General features: G+C 46.3%; 1 protein-coding gene across 1 annotated transcript in view; it reads right to left on the minus strand.

Moving 5' to 3' along the window:
* Positions 1-19,373, minus strand: part of ARIH1 (ariadne RBR E3 ubiquitin protein ligase 1) — a 51,665-nt gene extending 32,292 nt beyond the window's left edge. The window contains exon 1 of the mRNA XM_059481841.1: positions 18,905-19,373. Coding sequence (XP_059337824.1) covers positions 18,905-19,267 — 363 coding nt within the window. The 5' untranslated portion in view covers positions 19,268-19,373. The remainder of the gene's footprint in view (positions 1-18,904) is intronic.
* Positions 19,374-20,064: the final 691 nt, after the last annotated feature.

Consider the following 20,064-nt stretch of genomic DNA (forward strand, 5'->3'; position numbering starts at 1 on the left):
CCCCTGCACTGAAGGAAAAATTGGGGTTTCTTACCCATGAACTCCAATGGTCTGCAGTGATTATTAAGTCTGATCCAGCAAACACCACTCCCCAAAGGAGATGTGGCTGGAAAGGACAAGAGGGTTTCATCTGTGGCTTCTCCATTTTCCCAACACACGGGCACTGCAGCTTTCCAAAAGTTTCCCTAGGTCAGAGCCCCCAGGTATTCCAGCACTGAGAGATCAGGGCACAAAACTGGACATTATTTCAGATTTTACTGTTGACTCTGTGAGCTATCACCTTCTCCAGGCTTGCTGGGCTCCAGCTTCCTCCAGCACTGTTGGTTGAACATTTTAGAAAAGAAAGGAAACGCCAGCAGCATGACAAGCTCCCACCAGAAATAGCTGGGCTGCCTGCTTGCAGTGCCTGCCACATCCCAGATGTAGCATTCAAACCTCCCCTGGCTGTTTCCCAGACACAGAAGGCAGGAATTAACACAGCCCTGCCCTTGCTCATCCCTGAACAGGCATACAATCTGGACTGGAGGAGCACAGAAGACTGGGAGGAAGGCAACTAAAGGGCAAATCAGAGGAAAATACAAATGCCAAAAGTTCTGACATGAAGGACTGTTCCAGTCCAAGAGCAGGCACACCATCATGGAATGCACAGATTTCCCTCACAGTTACTGCAGAGCAGAGCTGGAGGAGTCAACCACAGCACCCACCTCAGTGAGAGCTGTGCCCTGTACCTCAGGCACACAGAGATAAAACACCACCAAAATAATTTGCTATTTCAACACCAGTTCCACTCCAGCTTTGCACGAACCCTCAGCCATCACTCTGCACACTCATTCTGTAAAAATTAATGGAATGTCCAAATCCTGGGTTGCACAGCACTGGGAAGTCAGGGGCTCTGTCTGCCTCCTGGTTTGGCACACAGGATTATTTCCTCCAACCACACACACAGATTAGTTCTGAGCAGGCTCTGTTGCTGCTCAGACGGGATTACTCCCGAGGCTGTGAGAGCACGCTCCTCCTAAAGCTATTTTCTGTTTACAGAGATGAATTTTCCTACAGAAAGCAGCCAGGGAGGACAGAGAGCAGGGGAACAGCCAACATGGTCTCCTCCAAACGTGGTCTGATGAAAGCTGAAACAGCAGATCTCACTTACAGCAGCCTCCTATTAAATTTTACATGTTGGATTGCCGGGAGCCGAGGGAAGCAAGCCTGTTGATATCCAGATAGGAACAAACCCGAGGAAAGCAGCCATTTTGTTGAAATTCTCTGGGCACTTCAAAAGATTTCCTAACAAAACATTCCAAATAAAGCTCTGCCCAGAGAGAAACACCCTCAGTTCTTCAGCAGGGAATTTTTTTTTTTTTTTTTTTTTTTTTGAGCTAACAAAGCAACCAAGTCCCACATATGCTTCAAACAAATTCCACTCCAGCACAGCTTTTCACTGGAGGTATTTGCATTTACTGTCCTTATCTAGGTTGCCATGCTCCAGCACACCAATGCAAGCAGGAGATACAGCAATAGGAAGCCCTACAAAGGTCTGGACTTCACCAAAGAAGCATTATTAATTCAAATAAAACTCCTTAATTTAATAGAATTTAATTCAACTGGAAGCTTCATCAGTGATAAGAGTTAGAATTCTTTTTGCTGTCAAAATAAGAAAGTATGAATCGGAAGGAAGACTCTGGATGCACTTAAATGCATAAATGAATTATAAATTAAATATTATTAGAACATTAGCTTGAATCAGAATTTCCAAGCAGCACAATTTGCTGAATGACAGTTGGGAACACTTGATCCATTCATGTTTCGCTCCATCAAGACGAGCTGCATGGTTAATTCTTGATGCTATTTCAAAGAAAAGCATATTCTACAGTTCAGCTTCTCCTCACATGCTGGGAATCAGTTCCTGGTTCAGTTTCAGCATTTACTACAAATAAAAACCATTTAAGAACAACTTAAGCTTAGTTCTCCAGCAAAATCCTTTCTCCTGGAGACATGATATTGATAAATTCTTTGTTTTGTTTCTTTCCACGTCAGGGATGGTTTTGTTTTCTACCCGTGGCAGCTTCTGCACTCCAAAAGTTTTCATCCCAACTGCAGCACCTCCATCCCAACATCAGGGGCTTTTACAGCAATAAGGAATTGATGCCACTTCCAGTTGGGTTTTCACACAATTGCTCTGCACTTGTGAATCCAAGCAGATTCAGAAACCCTGACTTTGCCCAAGCCTCAGAAGTCTGCAGAGGGTTCAAACCTCAGCAATGTCCACTGCTGTATCCCATGGGGACACAAGGCTGGGTTTACATTTCCCAGCACAAGGAAACCCATGGTTTCACATCAGCTGACAAGACTGAGGGCTTGGCTCGGTGGAGGAGCAAAGAGTCACCACAAGCTAATGCTGGTCTGAAGCCAAGCAGCACAAACATCTGCTCCAGTGAGGTGGCATCTGGGGACACACCACCACTGTCAATATTTAACCAGCCAAACCCCCAGTGCTTGCAACAGCAGAGCACCAAGTGGAAACTCCTGCTGCCCAGCATCTCCAAGGCTTGTCACATGCACACTGTGCCATGGGAGAAGCGCTGATAAATAAACCAGAGGTCACATTTAATGGCAGTGGGGAGAGGAGAAGGGGCCCCACCATGAGACTGTGACCAACACCAAGGCACCAAAGAGCTTCATCACACAACAACCAAGGGGCACCAGCCCAAAATCCTGCAATAACCTGATGTCTGCTCTGCTTGGACCCCTTGCTCTTCACCTGCACCTCTCCCAGCCCCACACAGATAATCACAGGTATAAAGATACAGCTAGAAAGGGTCTTAAATCAGCTTTTAACAGATCACAGTACAACTGTCAGTAAAAGGTTTGCACTGCTGCGCAAGTGGACTGAGTGACCTTCATTTGTGGAGATCCATTCACATCCATTCTTCCAGGAGACAATTACAGGAAATCTTACAAGCACAAAACCTCATTTCTAGCAGCTTAATAAAATTCCCAGGAAGCCAGCACAGAAGATGAGATCCAAGTGTTGAGTATTTCCAGGACATGATCTCAAACTTGCTAGTTTTTAAACACCACCAACTGAGCACTCTGAGAAGCTGCTGGAAAACTTCTGTGTAATCGAATATTCCCTGGCTCGATTACAGGCAGAACATGAGAGGGCTGCTGTGAGGAGAGGACAGAGCTAAAGGGCTCCTTCTGCCAAGCCACCCGTGCTCTCTCCCTGTGCCATCCCCTGGGTCTGGGACAGAATCACACCATGGACATTGCTGCCATTGGCTATAGCAGGATTCACAGCATGCTGGTGGGTCTCAGACAGTTCTCACCTTCCCCTCAGAGATAGTAACAGCATCAGAACTGCTCATTCTCTGTACCCCACTGAGGGGGTGGTCTTTGCATCTTACTGAAGCCATAACAGAAGACTGGAGTTAGAACTCTAAACCACCCGAAAATGAACCAGTTTGCTGCCATGTCAACACAACTCCACAAGAAGCCAGGCTACTCTCTGTGACTGTTGTCATCTGCTGTCCTCAGTCTGGCATTTGCCTCAACTTCAGCACCGATCATCTCCTCAGCTCCCTACATCCTTCTTCATCTCCTTAACCTCCCTTCACACATCATCTCCTAATTCTGAAAATTAAGTTTTACAGAGTTACTGAATTAGTACCATTACCTGATGGCACCAAATGGTAGCTTGATCAGTTTGTAGTAACTTAGGTGCACTTTACTGACTGTTTCCAGCTCTGATGAACATACATTCTTCTAGCAGGGGAAGATAATAAAAAGCAACTTCAGCGAAAACTCTATTACTTCAGTTAATTGGTTCAAGAGACAGAAATGAAGCAGTCAGCTGCTTTACATTTTCTCAGAGCCTTTTGGAAAGCTTTCAGGTTAATGATTAGGAGCTGCAATGAAGAGCCATTGTCTAATAGAGCTTTTAAAAGCAGAAAAAAATACTAAAGCAACAATTCCAGGATGAATTAGCAAATTTGGAAATGCAAAAACTGAATTTGCACTGTAATACTTCTAAATAAAAGAAGATGGCATGGATTCACCCTGATGGTCTCAGACAACTGCAGAAGCTCCACCACCAACTCAACACAAATTAAAAACGACCAGGAAAGGTTTCTTCCAGCATTTCAGCTATGCTCACTTCCATAGCAGGAGAGCTGGGGTTGATGACAGGACAGAGAGAGATTAACCCTTATTCTATACATTTAATCTGAAGAACACTTTGGTTTCTACTTCCTTTTGCTACAGTTCTGGAGAATAAAGTCCATCCTTAAAGAGGAAGGACCCACAGATCCTGAGCTGATGCTCTACTGCCCACAACAGCAGTAACACGCAAAGGATTGCTTTCTTACTGGTGTCTCTCAGCACAAGAAATCCCAACATATGAACAAAAGCTCAGCAGAGCTGGGTAGACAACACAAGCCCCAGGTCTGGTTTCTACAGTCTGTGCTGAGCAACTGCAGCTGCTGTGCTGAGCGCCGGGTGGGAGCACATGGGTGCCAGCGTACGCTGCACAACGGCTTTATTCAATCCTGAGCCTCCCACTCAAGGATTTGCAAAGACTTGCCTTAAAAGAGTAGGAGAAGGTGATGGCATCATTTCCATATAATTCTCCCAGTTTACTATTTCAGCAGCCCTGTAATATCTCCCCATCCACTGAGGAGGAAGCAAACAGCCCCCAGTGCTGCAGCCAGGCTGGGCACGAGGGGAGAGCAAAAACCCTCAAAGTTTTGGCTACCATGGATGTAAAGAGCTTTAATGTTCATCCAGGTACATTCCAAGTCCCTGGTAATCACCAACCTCCCCCTCAAGTCAAACCTTTAGTCAACACCCAGTGTCACAGAGCTGCTCTGACAGGATGAGACCCCATGGAACAGAAATGGATACTCAGGAATCAATACCAGACCTCTGTGTCCCCATCACAAATGATGCACGGTCACCTTCCCTGCTGGTCAATAAAACACCACTCCCACAACCAGGGACCACAAAACACAGCTGAGCCTGCTTCCCTCCTGACACCACTGCTCTTCCAGACCTCCAGGTTCCATTTTTCCTCCTCTATCCAACATGATCCTAATCCTACTGAAATTCTCACCCCACCACATAGCTACTACACTCATGTCATATATGGGTCACAAATGTTTCCAACACTATCAGACACAAAACTTGGGTTTTCTCCAGATCACAAGCATCCCTAAGGCAGAAAGAATATCATTAGATACTTTCAGTTCTATACAGTCTCTAGGCTACACACAGAGACAGCTTCAGTTCTTCTCTCAGACCAATAAACAACTCACTAATGCCTGGCTTGAATAAAACACACTGTGTTGCTTCAAGAGGAAAGCAAAAGCACATTTTGCCACAGAAAAAGAACTCTACTGAATGAAGGCAGTGACTGACAGTAAGTACCAAAACACCAAGGCTTAGCCTAAGAGCACAGTTCAGGAATCTCTACCCCTGCAGAAGATTCCAGAGAGGCCAAGGAAGACTCTGGACAGCCAGAACAGCTTAGCTATGCACCAGCTCTATTTCTGCCTGGGAGATGAAGTGACAGCAACTTGGATTACGATTTTAATCTGAAATAGGGCAGTAACTGGGCAAGACCAGACCAGTTCAGAAAATATTTATTCAGCAGTAACACAAGCTCACACAAGCACTGGCTCCTGCACTCACCACTGGAGTCAGTGATGGGAGCAGGAGTGACCAGACACAGGAACTGACTGGCTAAAGGGGGTGGCAGGTTTATTTTAACACAGACAGGATCACTGTGTCACCAGACAGCTGAGCTGGAACAACCTGGACAACAGGGACTCGCTTCCAAGAAATCTGTTTGTCTCAGTCTGCCAAAAGCCACGTGTCAGGCACATTAAAGCTGGGTCTCCCCTTATCAACAGACCCCCAAATCTTCTTGTCCCAAAGACTGTAAAGCATATTGGGGTATACTTTGATGCCAGGTACAGTCAAAGGTCCCATTTTTTTCTCCATTTTCTAACCAGCTATGAAGAGCAGACCCTCACCCTCTTCACCCCAATGTCTGGGGGCTGTATGCACCTGGCCTACCAAACAGCAGATCCTGATAGTAAACTGTGGGAATACTGCCAGTATCTACTACCAAGTGTCCTCAATGTAGCCACGTGAGCCTGACAGAAATACACTTTTTTATAAAGGTCTTTTATTAGTCAATGTTGGAAAGACAGGAAGTGGCATATGTCAGGCCAGCTACCCATCAAGCTGATAAAAGGAAACAACCCAAAGCACATTTTTCATGTGCTGTCTTCAGTGACTCAACTCCTGAATGAACTGTGCATTTCTGGGAAGGCACAGGTCTGCTGATGTGAGCTCCAGAAACTGTCCTGTTTGCAGGCAGAAATGGGTGTTAAAGGAATAAAGCTGAAAGATGAACTGCACATCTGCTTTCTTCCTTTGCATCATTTTGTACAAGTCTTGTGGAGTCTCAGAAAAGCTTTCCCTGCTCTTTCCCTCACTCCAGTATGTACTGGTACATTGACTCAGCTCTTTCACCACCATGTGCACAGCCAGGGCCTGGCCCAGAGCCAGAGGCACCCAAAGGGCTGAACCCACATCCTGGCATTTATAAATCTGTACAAGAGTGGCACTGCTCCTCCACACCAGCGAGGAAAACTGCTGGCTCCTTCCTCCAGCAAGAATTATATGGAAATAATGCCATCACCTTCTCCTACTCAGCTCTGGCCAGTGAATGATTTCCCAGTTAACACCACCAGCATTTCACGGATTTTGCACACATTTAGCACAACACAACTTTGCTTTTGCTGTTTTAGGCACATTCAGAGGCATCACCCAGACCAGGGCAGTGTGAAGAGGCTGCTATGAGCAGATGAGTGGAGGAAATATCAGAAGCAACTTGAAGAAATAATGATACCATGGTATACTTGAAATGTTTAGAAGAAATCAGACAAACTCTAGGAGGATGAAGGTATTTTTATAATACTCAGCATCACAGTTGTACTGGGGAAGGGTAAATTCCCAATAACTTGCGGATTTTTTTCCACAACCTATTTCCATGGCAGATCTGTCTGTAGGCTCAAACATGTGCCATGAAAACAACTGATTTTCTCAGCTAATTTTTGTAAGTTCTCAGCAAAGGGCTCTCAAATTGTCCTTCCAGATGATGATGTAAGGGTGTCCCCTGTTCAGACAGTGTGCAAGCAGAGGATCAGCCTCCAAGGATGTTCAGCATCAATGTGTCTCTCAAACAGTGCTGGTTATGTCTCAGGTTTTGGGTGATCTGACCTGCTTTTGTTACTGGGCACTACTGGAGAACACCTAGCACAGGGTGCTTGGGCACAAAGACACATGAGTTGTTTAGTACAGAAGATATAATCCAGCCAAACTCTGTATCAGCTCAAGACAGCCACTGGTGACTCCTAAAAATCACAGGATAACAGAGAAATCCCCAGAAATCAGAGTCCTCAAACTCACAGCTATTTGGGGGAAATAACTCACCATGCAAAAATCTCACAGTGACATGCCTGTGCAGCCTGTCCTGAGTCCTGATTTCAGTTCAGAACATTATAATTAACATTTTCCAACAAATATACAGACAGGAAAAAGAAAATGGTGAGGGATGATAACTTCTTCCACAAGCACAATGAGGTGGCACCCACAAACTACTGCAAGTTAAAGATCTACCAATGGAAGTAAACAAAAGCCATCCCAATGAATAACTTCTCTCATGGCAATGGCCAGGTTACCTCAAAAATATTTGGATACATAGTCACTGGTGGCATGCAAGTGTTAACCCCTTCATCAACAGCATGACTACTGAGAAAAATAGGCTTGGCACAGGAATTTTTAGCCAGAGACAATTTACATGAGTATTTCTGGAGAACAAAAAAATCCTTAACATTTTTCTAGCGTCTCTTTCCCCTTCAGGCCCTAGTGAGGTGAGCACTTGGTAGTTTTCTTCAGTTTTCTGTCATTCATTGCTTCTGATTTTGTCCCTTCTTCAAAGGAACACCCATTTTTATGGCCCATTCTCCCTTCACTGGGGCAAAGAGGAAGTTTTCCCATTCCACAGAAGCATCACCACACTCCACAGTATTTTAGAAAATAAAAATACACATTCCTCAGGGTGATTTCATCTGCCCATCACAGGCAAAATATGTTTTAAACATTCAATGTCACCCTGACAAACAGGCAGGAAATCCATTCTGGTGATGCCTATGCCTTAGTCAACAACTCTCAACCAAGAAAAAAAGAAAATTTAGCCATCTCAAGAAACTCTTTAGGCCCAGGAAACCACTGCCAATGCAGCAGTGGCTTGGGGATGTAATCTTTGGCAGCATCTTGACGCTGGCAGCAGCCCCAGTGCAGATGTGGTTGTGGCTTGTACCACTTCCCTGCAAAAAGCAGCTTTACCTGCAAAAGCACTTTGTTCTGCTGGCACAACCTGCATCTGCACTTGGAAAACCTGCCAGCATCCTTTTCCCAACAAGCCTCTTCTAGCTGGGATCATTTTTTAATGATGACTTTGCAGTTTATTTACCACACTCTGCTCATTTATTCTTACTTAGTTTTACAGCCAACAAAACACAGCCCTGGCAACATGTTACTTTCTAAGCCGGGATTTCCGCTACAAGAAGTAATTTTGCCTCTTTGTACCCCAAAATTTTTTCCTCCAAGGGTTCTGCAGAAGCCACCTTTGAAGAAAAGATAGTCTGGAGGCATGAGGAGTTTAGTAATCACTTGTTCACTCTTGTTCCCAACAAGATATACCTCGAAGTCTAACTGCAGTCTCTAATTGCTGCAGGTATTTTTAACCAGCTACCTGAGCTCCCTCGAGTTCAGAGAAAATAGTCTGGTGGGATCTGATACAGAAATAGCAGAACACAAGTCATACAGCAGTGGGGGAGAATGGGAAACCTCCAGTGTTTTCACCATTTTCTTGTTTAAGGGCTTTAAAAATTTGCCTCTACACAGACTTGCACTCATTTAATCAGAAGTGTTTCTATAGCTGTGGAGTCAAACCAGCATGGAGGTGCAGATTCCCTATTCCCTTTTGGCAGGGAATGGAAACAAACCTGGACATGCAATTTTGTATTTGATGGACTCCACACCAGCTGACAAGGATATCCCTTGTTCCTCTCCCATTAAAATATTACTGTCATCAAGACATTGGGCTTCTGCAAGAGGAAAACCCCACCTAATCAGCCCTGCCTTGGAACTGCTGTGCAGGGCAGCAAGAGGAATAATTACACTAATGACTGGTGAATAATTGAGTGCACTGAACAGGCTGGCACCCAGCCTCCTCCAAATCCCACTGCTGCCTGCAGAAACACCCTGGCAAAGGACAGGAGGGAATTACAGCAGGCACACGAGAGTGACACAGAGCCCAAACACCCTCCCTCCAGAGAGCTTCAGTATCCACCATGCCTACAGAGAACTCCAAGTCTTGCACTGCTCCCCTTCTAGAAGTTATCATCCCAACCAGAAATGGTTTTGTGCACATTTTGAAGCATCAATTTCAGCTCTATTAACAATACAAATAAGGATATTTCAAGCATGTCATATTATCAAGTAAAATAAAGAGACTGGTTATTACAGAACAACCTAATGCACATCTAAAATGTGTATAAATCAGAGTATCACCTTAATTTGCTCAGATGGCCTTTCAGTCACTGCAGAAGTATTACAAACTATCAAAACAAAGACATTAGACACATTATTTCATCAGATCTTCACACTGTATAAAAATTATTAATTTTTTTATTGAATTGTTATTTTATATTATAGTTATTTTCATCTATGCAAGCTAGGTGAGATTTTACTCCCGAGGACCTTCCAGTTTACATTGTTGCTCCCAGAGGAAAAATTACACAGCTAACTAAGAGATGGAAAGTTGCTCTTCCCCCCTTTTTATTAAAAAGCTGCAGTTCAGCCTAGTTTTAATACACATTGTTTAACAAAGCTCTGTCACTTCCAAGCTCCAGCTCTGGAATCCAACCTCAAAACATGGCTCTCCCACACTCTTCTTTTCACACCATTCTTTTTACTCCCTATTTCTCAAAGTCTAGATGAGTAGGATAAAGATAACTAGGAGTTAACTCAGTCTTAAGTTTTTCTTCCCACACAGGAAAGCTCATTGCAAGGGAGACTGTTTATTCATGTGAGTCCTCCTGGTTTCCCCTAATCCCTCTCCACATTTCTGTCTGCCAGACAAAGGAATGCTGATTGCATTTGTGTTTTGTTGCACAAGAATACACCAAGCCCACAGTTACCAGCTGCAGAGGGCATCAAAATTTTCAATAACTCTCCAGAGCTCTTTCCAAAGTTAAATATGCACTTTTAACTAGATGTGCACACAAAACAGACCACAGAAATGTTGAGGTGTGGATGCACATCCATTTGTTTGGCTGACAGAGTTGAACAATTCAAAGACCATCACTTCTGGCACCTGGAACAAAGCAGCTGCTCATGGGGTCAGAGACTGAGGAAGAAGAGCAGAGAGGAGACATTTTTACCTGCAGAGTTCCCTGCATCCAGGCAGCCAGTAATGGGAACTGCCCAAGAGCAATAACCACGTAACCATAGCTCTGCTGTAGGTGCATGGGTCTGTACATCCCCAAAAGCACCACTGGGGAGGAGTGTCAGACCCTCAAACACCAGAACAGTTTGAGTGAGTTGGTGTTTCAAGCCAACCAAGCCCATCCCAAGTGCCCCAACTCCAAAACCCAGAGGCAAACCCCAAAGAAGTGACCTGGAGTGAAGCACTGCTCTGTCACTACCATAGCAGGTCCACACAGCCATCAAAGCAAGCACAGGACAGTAAAACAGCCATGTCCTGCTGGGAGTTTCACACAAGGGTGTTGTTCAAATACCAGCTCCTTCCTCTGTGGCACTGGAAGGGTTTTGCTGAAGAAACCAGCAAAAAAACCACCCTGTGCAGGGCAGCACCCAACACACTCCTTCAGAGGTTGGCCCAGTCACGAACAGCAGGCAGGAAATGGGAACCTTCAGAACCACTTCAAATTTTCAATTTTTTACCTTGGAAGAAACTCTCTTCAGGCTGCCTCCTTAATAAGAATTGCAAATATTAGTTTAAAAAGAAAACCTTTGAACTAACACTCAAAGAAGTCAATTCTTTTGGCATTTGACTACTTTTAGGTCCAATTATACAGATTCTTCTGGTTCTACTAAGTTTTTACTGTGTCTTCTCCACTTTGAGAGGACTTTAACTGTGCCCAAGTAAAATTCTTTTGAGCAGGAACTCCTACTCTATCCTGATTATCTGCTGGGAAACAGAGTTGAGAGTCTGCATCCCTCATCTGGTGAAATCACTGCAACAATCACAAACAATTTTTCTGAAGGCAATAAGCAAATATCCAAGCTCTTAATTTCAAACATTGGGATTATCTTCCTTCAGCTCTCAAATTCCTCAAATCACAAAGCAATGAAAGCTTCATCTGTTGTGAATTAAAATGCACAACAAGGCCTATTTGTGGTGTCACAGTACATGGAGAGTCCCTCCCCTCAGACCAGGAAGCCTCTCACACCTCCATGCTTGAGACACAAGTACTGTCCCACAAGAACTAATTGTGAAGCAGATGGCCAAGACATCATCCTTGCACTGCTTGTCCCTGGAAACAAGAGGTGCCACATGGTGCTCTAACATATCAGTTTTTAACCATGGAAGATACAAAACCAGGAATGTTTTAGAAACACTGGGCAGAAGTACCTTCGTGTGCCAGTAAGTGAGCACCAGTGGAAACCACCAGCAGAAGACCAAGAAGCCCAGCTTTAGGAAGGTTGTACACTCAATTACCACCAAATTACAGCTAAAAGCCACCTGCTGTCAGGGCTCTCAGCTACAGCAGCTGTATCTGCCTCCTCTCCCAAACACATCCACACAGAACCACAAGCCTGGCAACAAGGACAGGCACCACACCACAGCCATGGAGCAGCTGTGCTCTCCTCCCCATGCTTCTCCAGAGGGAGGACACCAAGGGGGAACACTCCCCTCCAAAGTCAAATCTTTGTTTCTCCCTTTTTACTAGGCAGTGGTAATGCCTATCAGCTCTGTGCTCCACCAGCTCCCAAAAATTGCCCAAAACTCAAGGCAAGACTGCTGGCAATGCCAAAATGCACCACAACCACCCAAGAGGCTTTCACAAGGGCTTACTCACTTCTTCCAAGTGGCTTTGCTGCTGTCAGAAGCTATCTATGTCAGGTTTTGGATCTGAAATGATTCCCATCATGTGGAAGAAGTTCTCAGTCTTTAAAAACAAGGAAAAGATTGAATGCCAATGGTTTTGTTTGAGTGCTGTGTATGTACAGTGGTTCAAACCCTCATCACAGTGAGCTGCTCTGAGTACCTGGCATTGCTACACCCCCTAAACAAGGGGTCACTCCTGCAAGAGCCTTTGCACTTCCATGGGCATTCCAAATTTGGGAAACAAACACACCTGTGAAGTATAAACTCAGTTACACCTGAAACAACTACTGAGGGAAGCCCTGGATGGCAGTTTTCAAAGCATTTATTTAAACAGTGCTTCCATCACAGCTCAAGATCAACAACTAAGAGCAAGGCAAGGAATTCCATACAGGCCAAGCTCAGGGTTTCCAACACTTCCAACACCAAACACCCATGATGGTGAAGATATTTAATATTATCAGTATTTCCATTATCAAACTACTAATGATTTTTCTCCACCTGAATGCCTCATCCCCTCAGAGCCTCCTGCACCAACATCCCCCACAAAAAGCCAGCAGCCCTCTCCCAAACCTGAGGCATCTGTATTCTGGGCTGTGCTCAAATGCACCATTTGGCATTACTGAGCAGCTACAAACCCTCCCAAGGTGTTTTACAATAAACCAGGCTGCAATTTCCTTGCAGTTGCTGCAGCTCCTAAATGACTTGATGAATTCAGCAGCATTAAGCACTTGTGTGCACCCAACAGCCTCCAAACATCCTTTGTGGCTGTCAGGGATCCAGCACAGCCAGCCACAAAGAGAAAACATCACTTACAACACCCAGATAATTCCAGAAGTACCAGAAATCTGCGGGACCCTGGAGTTTGGGACTGAGGTATGTGGAAAGAACTTCCAGCTTTCTCAGTTACAGACAATTTCAGGTTCTTTTCCCAGTTAAACAGATTTCCTAAGCAGAGGAATGAGTTGCTACCTTCCCCAGGAAAAAAAAAAAAGGCTCCTAAAAAGAAATTCTGGATGAAAACATTGACTTGCTGTTAAAACAAGCACAATGTGGAGATCAACCATCCCTTCCTTCAACTATCACACCTGACACCAACAGCAGAACCACATTCTCATTTGTTTCATTAATGGAGTAAAGGGGAAGAGAAATTAGCTTAGAAATAGAAAACTGAAAACCATTCAACAGGTTCCAAAGACACAGGACTGCCCTACATTTCCAAAGGGCACTGGAGCTTTGGGGTTCATTTGCTGTTAGAAACTTGAACTTGTGCAAGGTCAGAGCTAAGGGGTCAGAGCTTGGGACAAGTATAAAAGGGGAATCCATTGTTTTTAATGATGCTTTAACACCCAGAAATATCTCATTTTGCATCAACTGCAGTCTCACAGCTTTCACTTTATAGCAGAAACAACCCTTTACTTTGCACAGCAGGGATGGTCCTGCTCACTGAAATTAAACCCACAGGGAATAGCAACAACTGTATTTACTATTTAGTTTTAGCGTTCTGGAAATAAACATTTAAAAGTAGTTAAAAAAAAATTAGTGTTTTCAGTTTCACTTTGAAACATCCCAGAACACATTGATTCCCATCTGCACCCCAAGGCCTCTAAGGAAAAGGCTCATTGCTGTGATTTTGGGAAAACTACATTGAGACAAAAGCAACCAACATCAAATGTTTTCACACATGGCCAACCACAAGATTTGCATTTGGCCTAACAGAAACATAAAGCACAAAGCAAATGGGTCATATTTAAGTGCTAAGTTGAAATTCCTCTGGAGACTTAACAAGACTTTTCTACATGGTAATGCTGAAATTTAAAGTAATATTAAAAAAAATTCTATTATACTCAGAATTACATGTCTTGGCAGTCAGGAACAGACACCATGTCATTTCCAAAAGCTCTGGAGTGATTGCTTATACAAGACTCCAGGAATGCTTTGTCACAATCAAGTTTATTCCATTCCTTGGAAATATTAAATGCATTCCTACCATAATGAAACACCTTATAAACACCACGTGACAGAAACATGGGGTTTCACAAAGCATTTCCTCCCAGCATCATAACATTCAGGCCCCTGACATGAATTTTATCATCAAATAAGTAACCACACAAGGAGCTTTGCTAATGCACCTCGGGCTGTGAGAGGAGGACCCGGATGGAAGCAGCTCCAGCCTCCAGTGCTTCCACCCACAGACTCCCACCTAATGCTTGTCAGGCAGCTCCAAGCACTCCCAATTTCCAAGATGTCATCTGTAGCATTAAATACAGCTTTGAGCACGACCCTGTACTACAAGCAGCAATTCCTGTTGCTCACTGGCAAGTCATCCCTGTTTTGGGCAATACCTTTGGAATGTGCTGCCCACAGCAGGCTGAATTACACCAGTGTTGGGAAGATTTCCTAAGTTCTGCCTGAAAATCAGGATGGTTTGTCCAAGCAAGTGAAGCCACTGTTGAACAAGACCCCTCCTGTAACAATGGGTTTGCACTTGTCATCACAGAGCTCTGTTCAACCAGGGCTGTGAACTCCAGGGGCCTCTGGGAAAAGCCATTCCTCAACAAAAGATGGGTTTTTAACTCCTGAGTGGTCTGGGGTTTGGGCATATTTTAATGGCAAAGCTTCTACCAGCAAGGAGCTCACCTTGCTTCCAGAGAAGTCATCCAGCTCTATCATGTAAATGAGAAACCTGTACTTGATACAAATGCTCTGATGTCACATCTGACCTGGTCTGCTCTAAAATATCTAATTTAAGGCCTTTAATCAAAAGAAAAGGTATTTTTGAGCTAGACTAAGTTTTGTTGGATTCAAGAAGGCCACATCCTTCCAGAGAAAGCTCAGGTCTGAAGCTCAACATGATCACAATCATGCAGGCCAGGCATAACACCCAGCCACATCCAGGATCCTGATCCCTGCTGTGGGGTGGGGAAAGAAAACAAAAGGCTCAACTCCTTTTTCTGCCACCTCACAGCTTCATCCCAGTATTTTCAATACCTCAACACTACAAAGTCCAGGAAGAATGAATATGGTCAGTGACATCACAACAATGTCATTGGAATGCTCCAGAAAAGGGCAGGCAAAAAGGGGAAATTAATCCCACCTGGTAATACTGGAATTGCACAAGGTTACAACAAAGCAAGGAGAATACTGGGCCAAGCCAGGCTACAGAGAAACATCATGTGCTCTACTCAGAGCAGAAATAAATGTGCCATTCTAAACATTTTTCAAGTTTATTTTCAGAAAAAAACTAGAGCAAAAATGGAAATAGCAATCTGATATAAAAAAATAAATACAAAAAGAAGTGTCAGTGGATTATTTGGACAAAAGTTCAGAGAGGAAGAATATGGAAAAGACATTTAACTGTGGGAAAATACCTTTGGGAGGAGAAGCCTTTTGTTCCACTGCACCTCTCTGTCTAGGTTTTTACAGTCCCTTGCTAACTAATTCTGCCAGCAGCTGGAAAACCACCAGAAACCCGCCTGTTTACTTAGACAACTAAAATTCCAAATACCATGGCAAATGGCTCTCTGCTCCACCGAATCACAGGGAGAGGATGGGAGGGATACTCAAGTCTCAGCCAACCCACAGCACAAGGTTAAGGGGTTATTCATACCCCTATTTTTGCATTTGGAGAGCAAGGGGAATTCTTGTTGTGCGACACATGGAGACAAATCAGATTATGAGCATAAGTGCCAAATACTGTACAAAAACCACCATGAAACACCTGAAATCCTGATTCTGCTCAGACAAGAAAGAGCAAGTGTAAAATATTCTGAATATCTGAGACATTCTGAGTCCTGCCTGGTTCACTGCAGGTTCAGTGGCCTTAGGGAGGCCAAGTGATAAGAGTTTGGCACTAAGCAGATACCTCCTAAAGTCCATTCCACACTAAAGGGTGAATCACAGGCTCTGTGAGCAGCAACTTAGCCACAAGTTAGCTCCCACTTCTGCAAAGTCTCCATCAGACCAAATCCCTGCCCTGAAAAGTTCATGGTTTTTTTTCACACAGCTTTTATTTGGAAATGACCAAATGGATGGGGGAAAAAATTTAATTTAGACCATTGAACTATAGCCTTGTCAGCTAATAACTGCTCAAATTGAGTGTTTTAATACAGAGTTACACCTGCCATGGCTCAGATACCTCCTTGCAAATACTCTGTGGCTCCCTGTTTCATTTTCCTTACACTACAGCTGCAAAACAAAAGCCCATTTATACCTTACACTGGATCATCAAAAAAATAAAAAAAAATAAAAAAAAAAATCACTCATTAGAGAGCACAAGACCCACAGCTGAAATTTTCAGGCTGCACATTACATCTCCCTTGAACAAATAAGTTCAAAGCACTCAAAAATGTAACCACAACCATCACTATTTGCTCCCAAGAAGCCAGGGCAGACACACACGGACCAAAGCCACCAGTACTTGACTGGAACAAGTGAATCACAGCTCAGCAACCGAGGAGGATCCGCAGCAGGATCCCGAGCCAATGTGACTCCAGAAAAGGTTTACTGAACCAGAAAAGCAGCAGCAGCAATCCTGGTTGGGTGCCAAACACAAGGAAATAAACAGAACAGAGCCCTGGAAGATTTCAGCAGCAGCCACAGGAGTGAGGATGAGCAAATCCTGAGGCATCAGTCAAAGTCGGGCCATTTACCTCAGAAGAGCCCAGAAACGTGATGGCAGGAAATGGCATTTAACAGCCATCCTAAGAGCTTTTCTACCCTCTCCTGAGGCATTCCAGGCCCTAAGCTGGTTTTGGGCCCCGAGTTTACCCATGATATTCTCAACAGACAGACTTGGGGCACCCTGCTCTGCTAAAGCAGGAGGAACCACTGCAAACCCAGGCAGTAACTGGAGCAGGAGAGCAGCCACGGGAAGGTCGGGGGTGGCTCTGCAGAGCCCAGCACAGGGTCAGAACAAGGGGCTCGTCACCTCAGCCCATTCCTCTCCACTATTTCTGCCACTCACAGGTGGAGCACACAAGTCAAACAGCTTCAGGGCGGTGTAAAAGGGGGGCAAATCCACTAAGACCAGGAATCTGGACCTTCTCTAACAGATTAGTTCACAAGAACATGCAGGTGAGCCCACCAGCCGGGTCTGGAAAATGCAGGAGCACTCACAGCTCCTCACTGGCAGCAACTTTTCCACCACTTGTCTTGTGCAAAGATAAGAAATATGTCAGAATCTGTTCAATACAAACAGAATGGGACATGGCCTTTGCAATCTTAATCATTAAACACAGACTCACTATTTTAATGGCTCTTTGAAAGAGTAAAAAGCTGAAGGTCCCAACTGTTTGCATGTCTGCCTGCCAACTGTTTCCCTGCCTACATCAGGATCAATAACTGGGAGCAAAGAAACATCCCTGTTTAACCATGAGATCTTCTTTAACTGCAGGGTAATCAGCTAATCCGGGCAGACTCCTTTATTCAGCTTTGCATGGGCAATGCTATCATTAAAGTTATAAACTTTAATTTGACTCAAGGAATGCCATTTACTAATTTAGCACGCAAATATTTTTACAGCTGTTTGCATCAAGCTCCATATAAACTACAGGGGATTTATAGCACATAAAGGAACATTTTAAAGTTGCTGTTACAGCCATTGCAGAGCACAGGACAGCTGGAGAAAAAACATTCACTGAGGCATCTCGTGTTTAAAGAGATTTACCAACACACACAACCAGCCAAAAAACTGCTTTCTGGGCACTGGATCCCTCAATATTTAATATCCACAGATTTCTCATGCTATTCCCGTTGGCATACTGGACAAATGGTAGCAACTTCCTAGTGACTCTAAGTAATAGTAAAATAAACGGGAACTAAAGAAATCCCATCACCTGAAGAAAAGTGAACTGCATCGGGAACTTGATGATGAGCTGGAGCCGAACCCTGCCACGAACATTTAGAAAAGGATGCTAAACCGCTTCAATGGCTTGATTTTTTTTCCCCAAAAACTTAGGAGCCAAGAGATAAGAGGTAGATACTCTGAGCCAAAGAAGGTAGACGTTATTTCAAACTCTATTTCAGTTTTAAAGAGACACGCTTAAAAACTGAGGGTAAAAAAAGTTACGGTTGTGAAGGGATCGCTCGTACCCCTCCTGGTCTGTGCTGGAAATAAACACAAGGTTCAACCTCTGTGTGTGGCGGGGGGAAGGGAAGGGAGACGGCAACAAAACCAGAGCGGTGCCTCTCCTGGAATTCCAGGGCTGGCCATGGACTCCGCGGGTTAGCGAAGGAGCCGAAGGGGCTACACCCCGCCAAACACCGTGAGGACGGAGGGGAATCAAGAAAAAAACACAGATTACGGCCCCCAGCTCGCAACCACACAAAGAAACAGGAGCCCTTTCAGTGCCAAAGGCCTCGTTCCCGACGCTTCCACAGCAGGAAGCGAGATCCTGGCCGGGCCCGAGGGGCCTCCCGGGAGAACGGGGGGACGAGGAGCCCTCTCCACCCCCGGGGTGCACCGAGACAAGTCGCTCCCCCCGCCCCTCCAGCCTCGGAGATACCGAGTTGAGCCCCCTCCAGCCCCGGGGGGTACTCATGACCCCCTCCAGCCCCGGGGTTACCGATAAGTGTGTGTGTGAGGCCCCGGCCCCGGACGCGCCGGGCCCGGTGCCCGCAGGAGGCCGCTGGCCCGTCCCGCCACCCCCCACGCCCCTTCCCCGGTGCGTCCCCCCCAGTCCCGGCGCCGGGGGACCGCACCTGGATGACCTCGTTGACCTCGCGGATGCACTCCACCATGTGCTGCAGGATCTGCTCGGCCGTCAGCACCTCGTAGCGATAATCCTCCTCCTGCTCGGGGCCGCCGCCGGGGCCCGGTCCGCCGCCCAGGCCGCCACCGCCGCCGCCGCCGCCGGGGCCCAGCCCGCCCGTCTCGCTGCCCAACAGCCCGTCGCGCTCCCCGCCGACGCGGAGCCCGGGCTCCACCAGCTCTACTTCGCCCAGGTCCAGATTATCGTCGGGCTCGTCTTCCTCCTCGTCCTCCTCGTCCTCCTCCGCGCCGCTGTCCTCGCTGCACTCCTCGTCCTCGTCGAACTCGTAGTTGTACCCCTCGTCCGAGTCCATGGCGAGGCGCTGAGGGAGCGGCGGCGGCTCCCGCGGCCTCCCCGCGCCCGGCCCCGCCGCCGCCGCCGTTGGCCCCGGCCCGGCCCGGCCCCGCCGCGCCTCAACCGCCGCCAACAAAGGGCCGCGGCCGCCGCGCTCCGTCACCGCGCGCCCCGCGCGTCACCGCCGCCCGCCCGCGCCTGCGCGCCCGCCGCCATCTCACCCCGCCCGCCGCCGCCGCCATCTTGGGTGCGCGACACGCCCCCAGCCAGCCCCCGCCCGCCTCATGCCCGCGCCGCCATGTTGAGTGTGGCGCGGCGCCAGGGTGGGTGCGGCAGGGAACCAGCGCGGAATCACCGCACCCACCGGGGTGGAAAAGACCTCCGAAAGCATCGACTCCAACCTGAGACCCAACAAGATGCTGTCAGCCAGGCCACGGCACTGAGTGCCACATCCAGTCCTTCCTTGACACCTCCACGGATGGGGACTCCACTATGTCCCTATCCAATGCCTGACAACCCTTTCCATGGAGAAATTTCTCCTGATGTCCAACCTGAGCCTCCCCTGGCACAGCTTGAGGACATCTCCTCTTGTCCAGTTTCCTGTCCCCTGAGAGCAGAGCCCAACCTCCCCAGCTGCCCCCTCCTGTCAGGGAGTTGTGCAGAGCCAGAAGGTCCCTCCTGAGCCACCTTTTCCCCAGGCTGAGCCCCCCCAGCTCCCTCAGTTACTCCTGGTGCTACACAATATTAAGTGGTTGGAATGGACCTTAAATCTCATCTCATTCCACCCCCTGCCATGAGCAGGGACACCTTCCACTA

Source organism: Ammospiza nelsoni, chromosome 14 (assembly GCF_027579445.1).
Source record: "Ammospiza nelsoni isolate bAmmNel1 chromosome 14, bAmmNel1.pri, whole genome shotgun sequence".
Taxonomy (NCBI): domain Eukaryota; kingdom Metazoa; phylum Chordata; class Aves; order Passeriformes; family Passerellidae; genus Ammospiza; species Ammospiza nelsoni.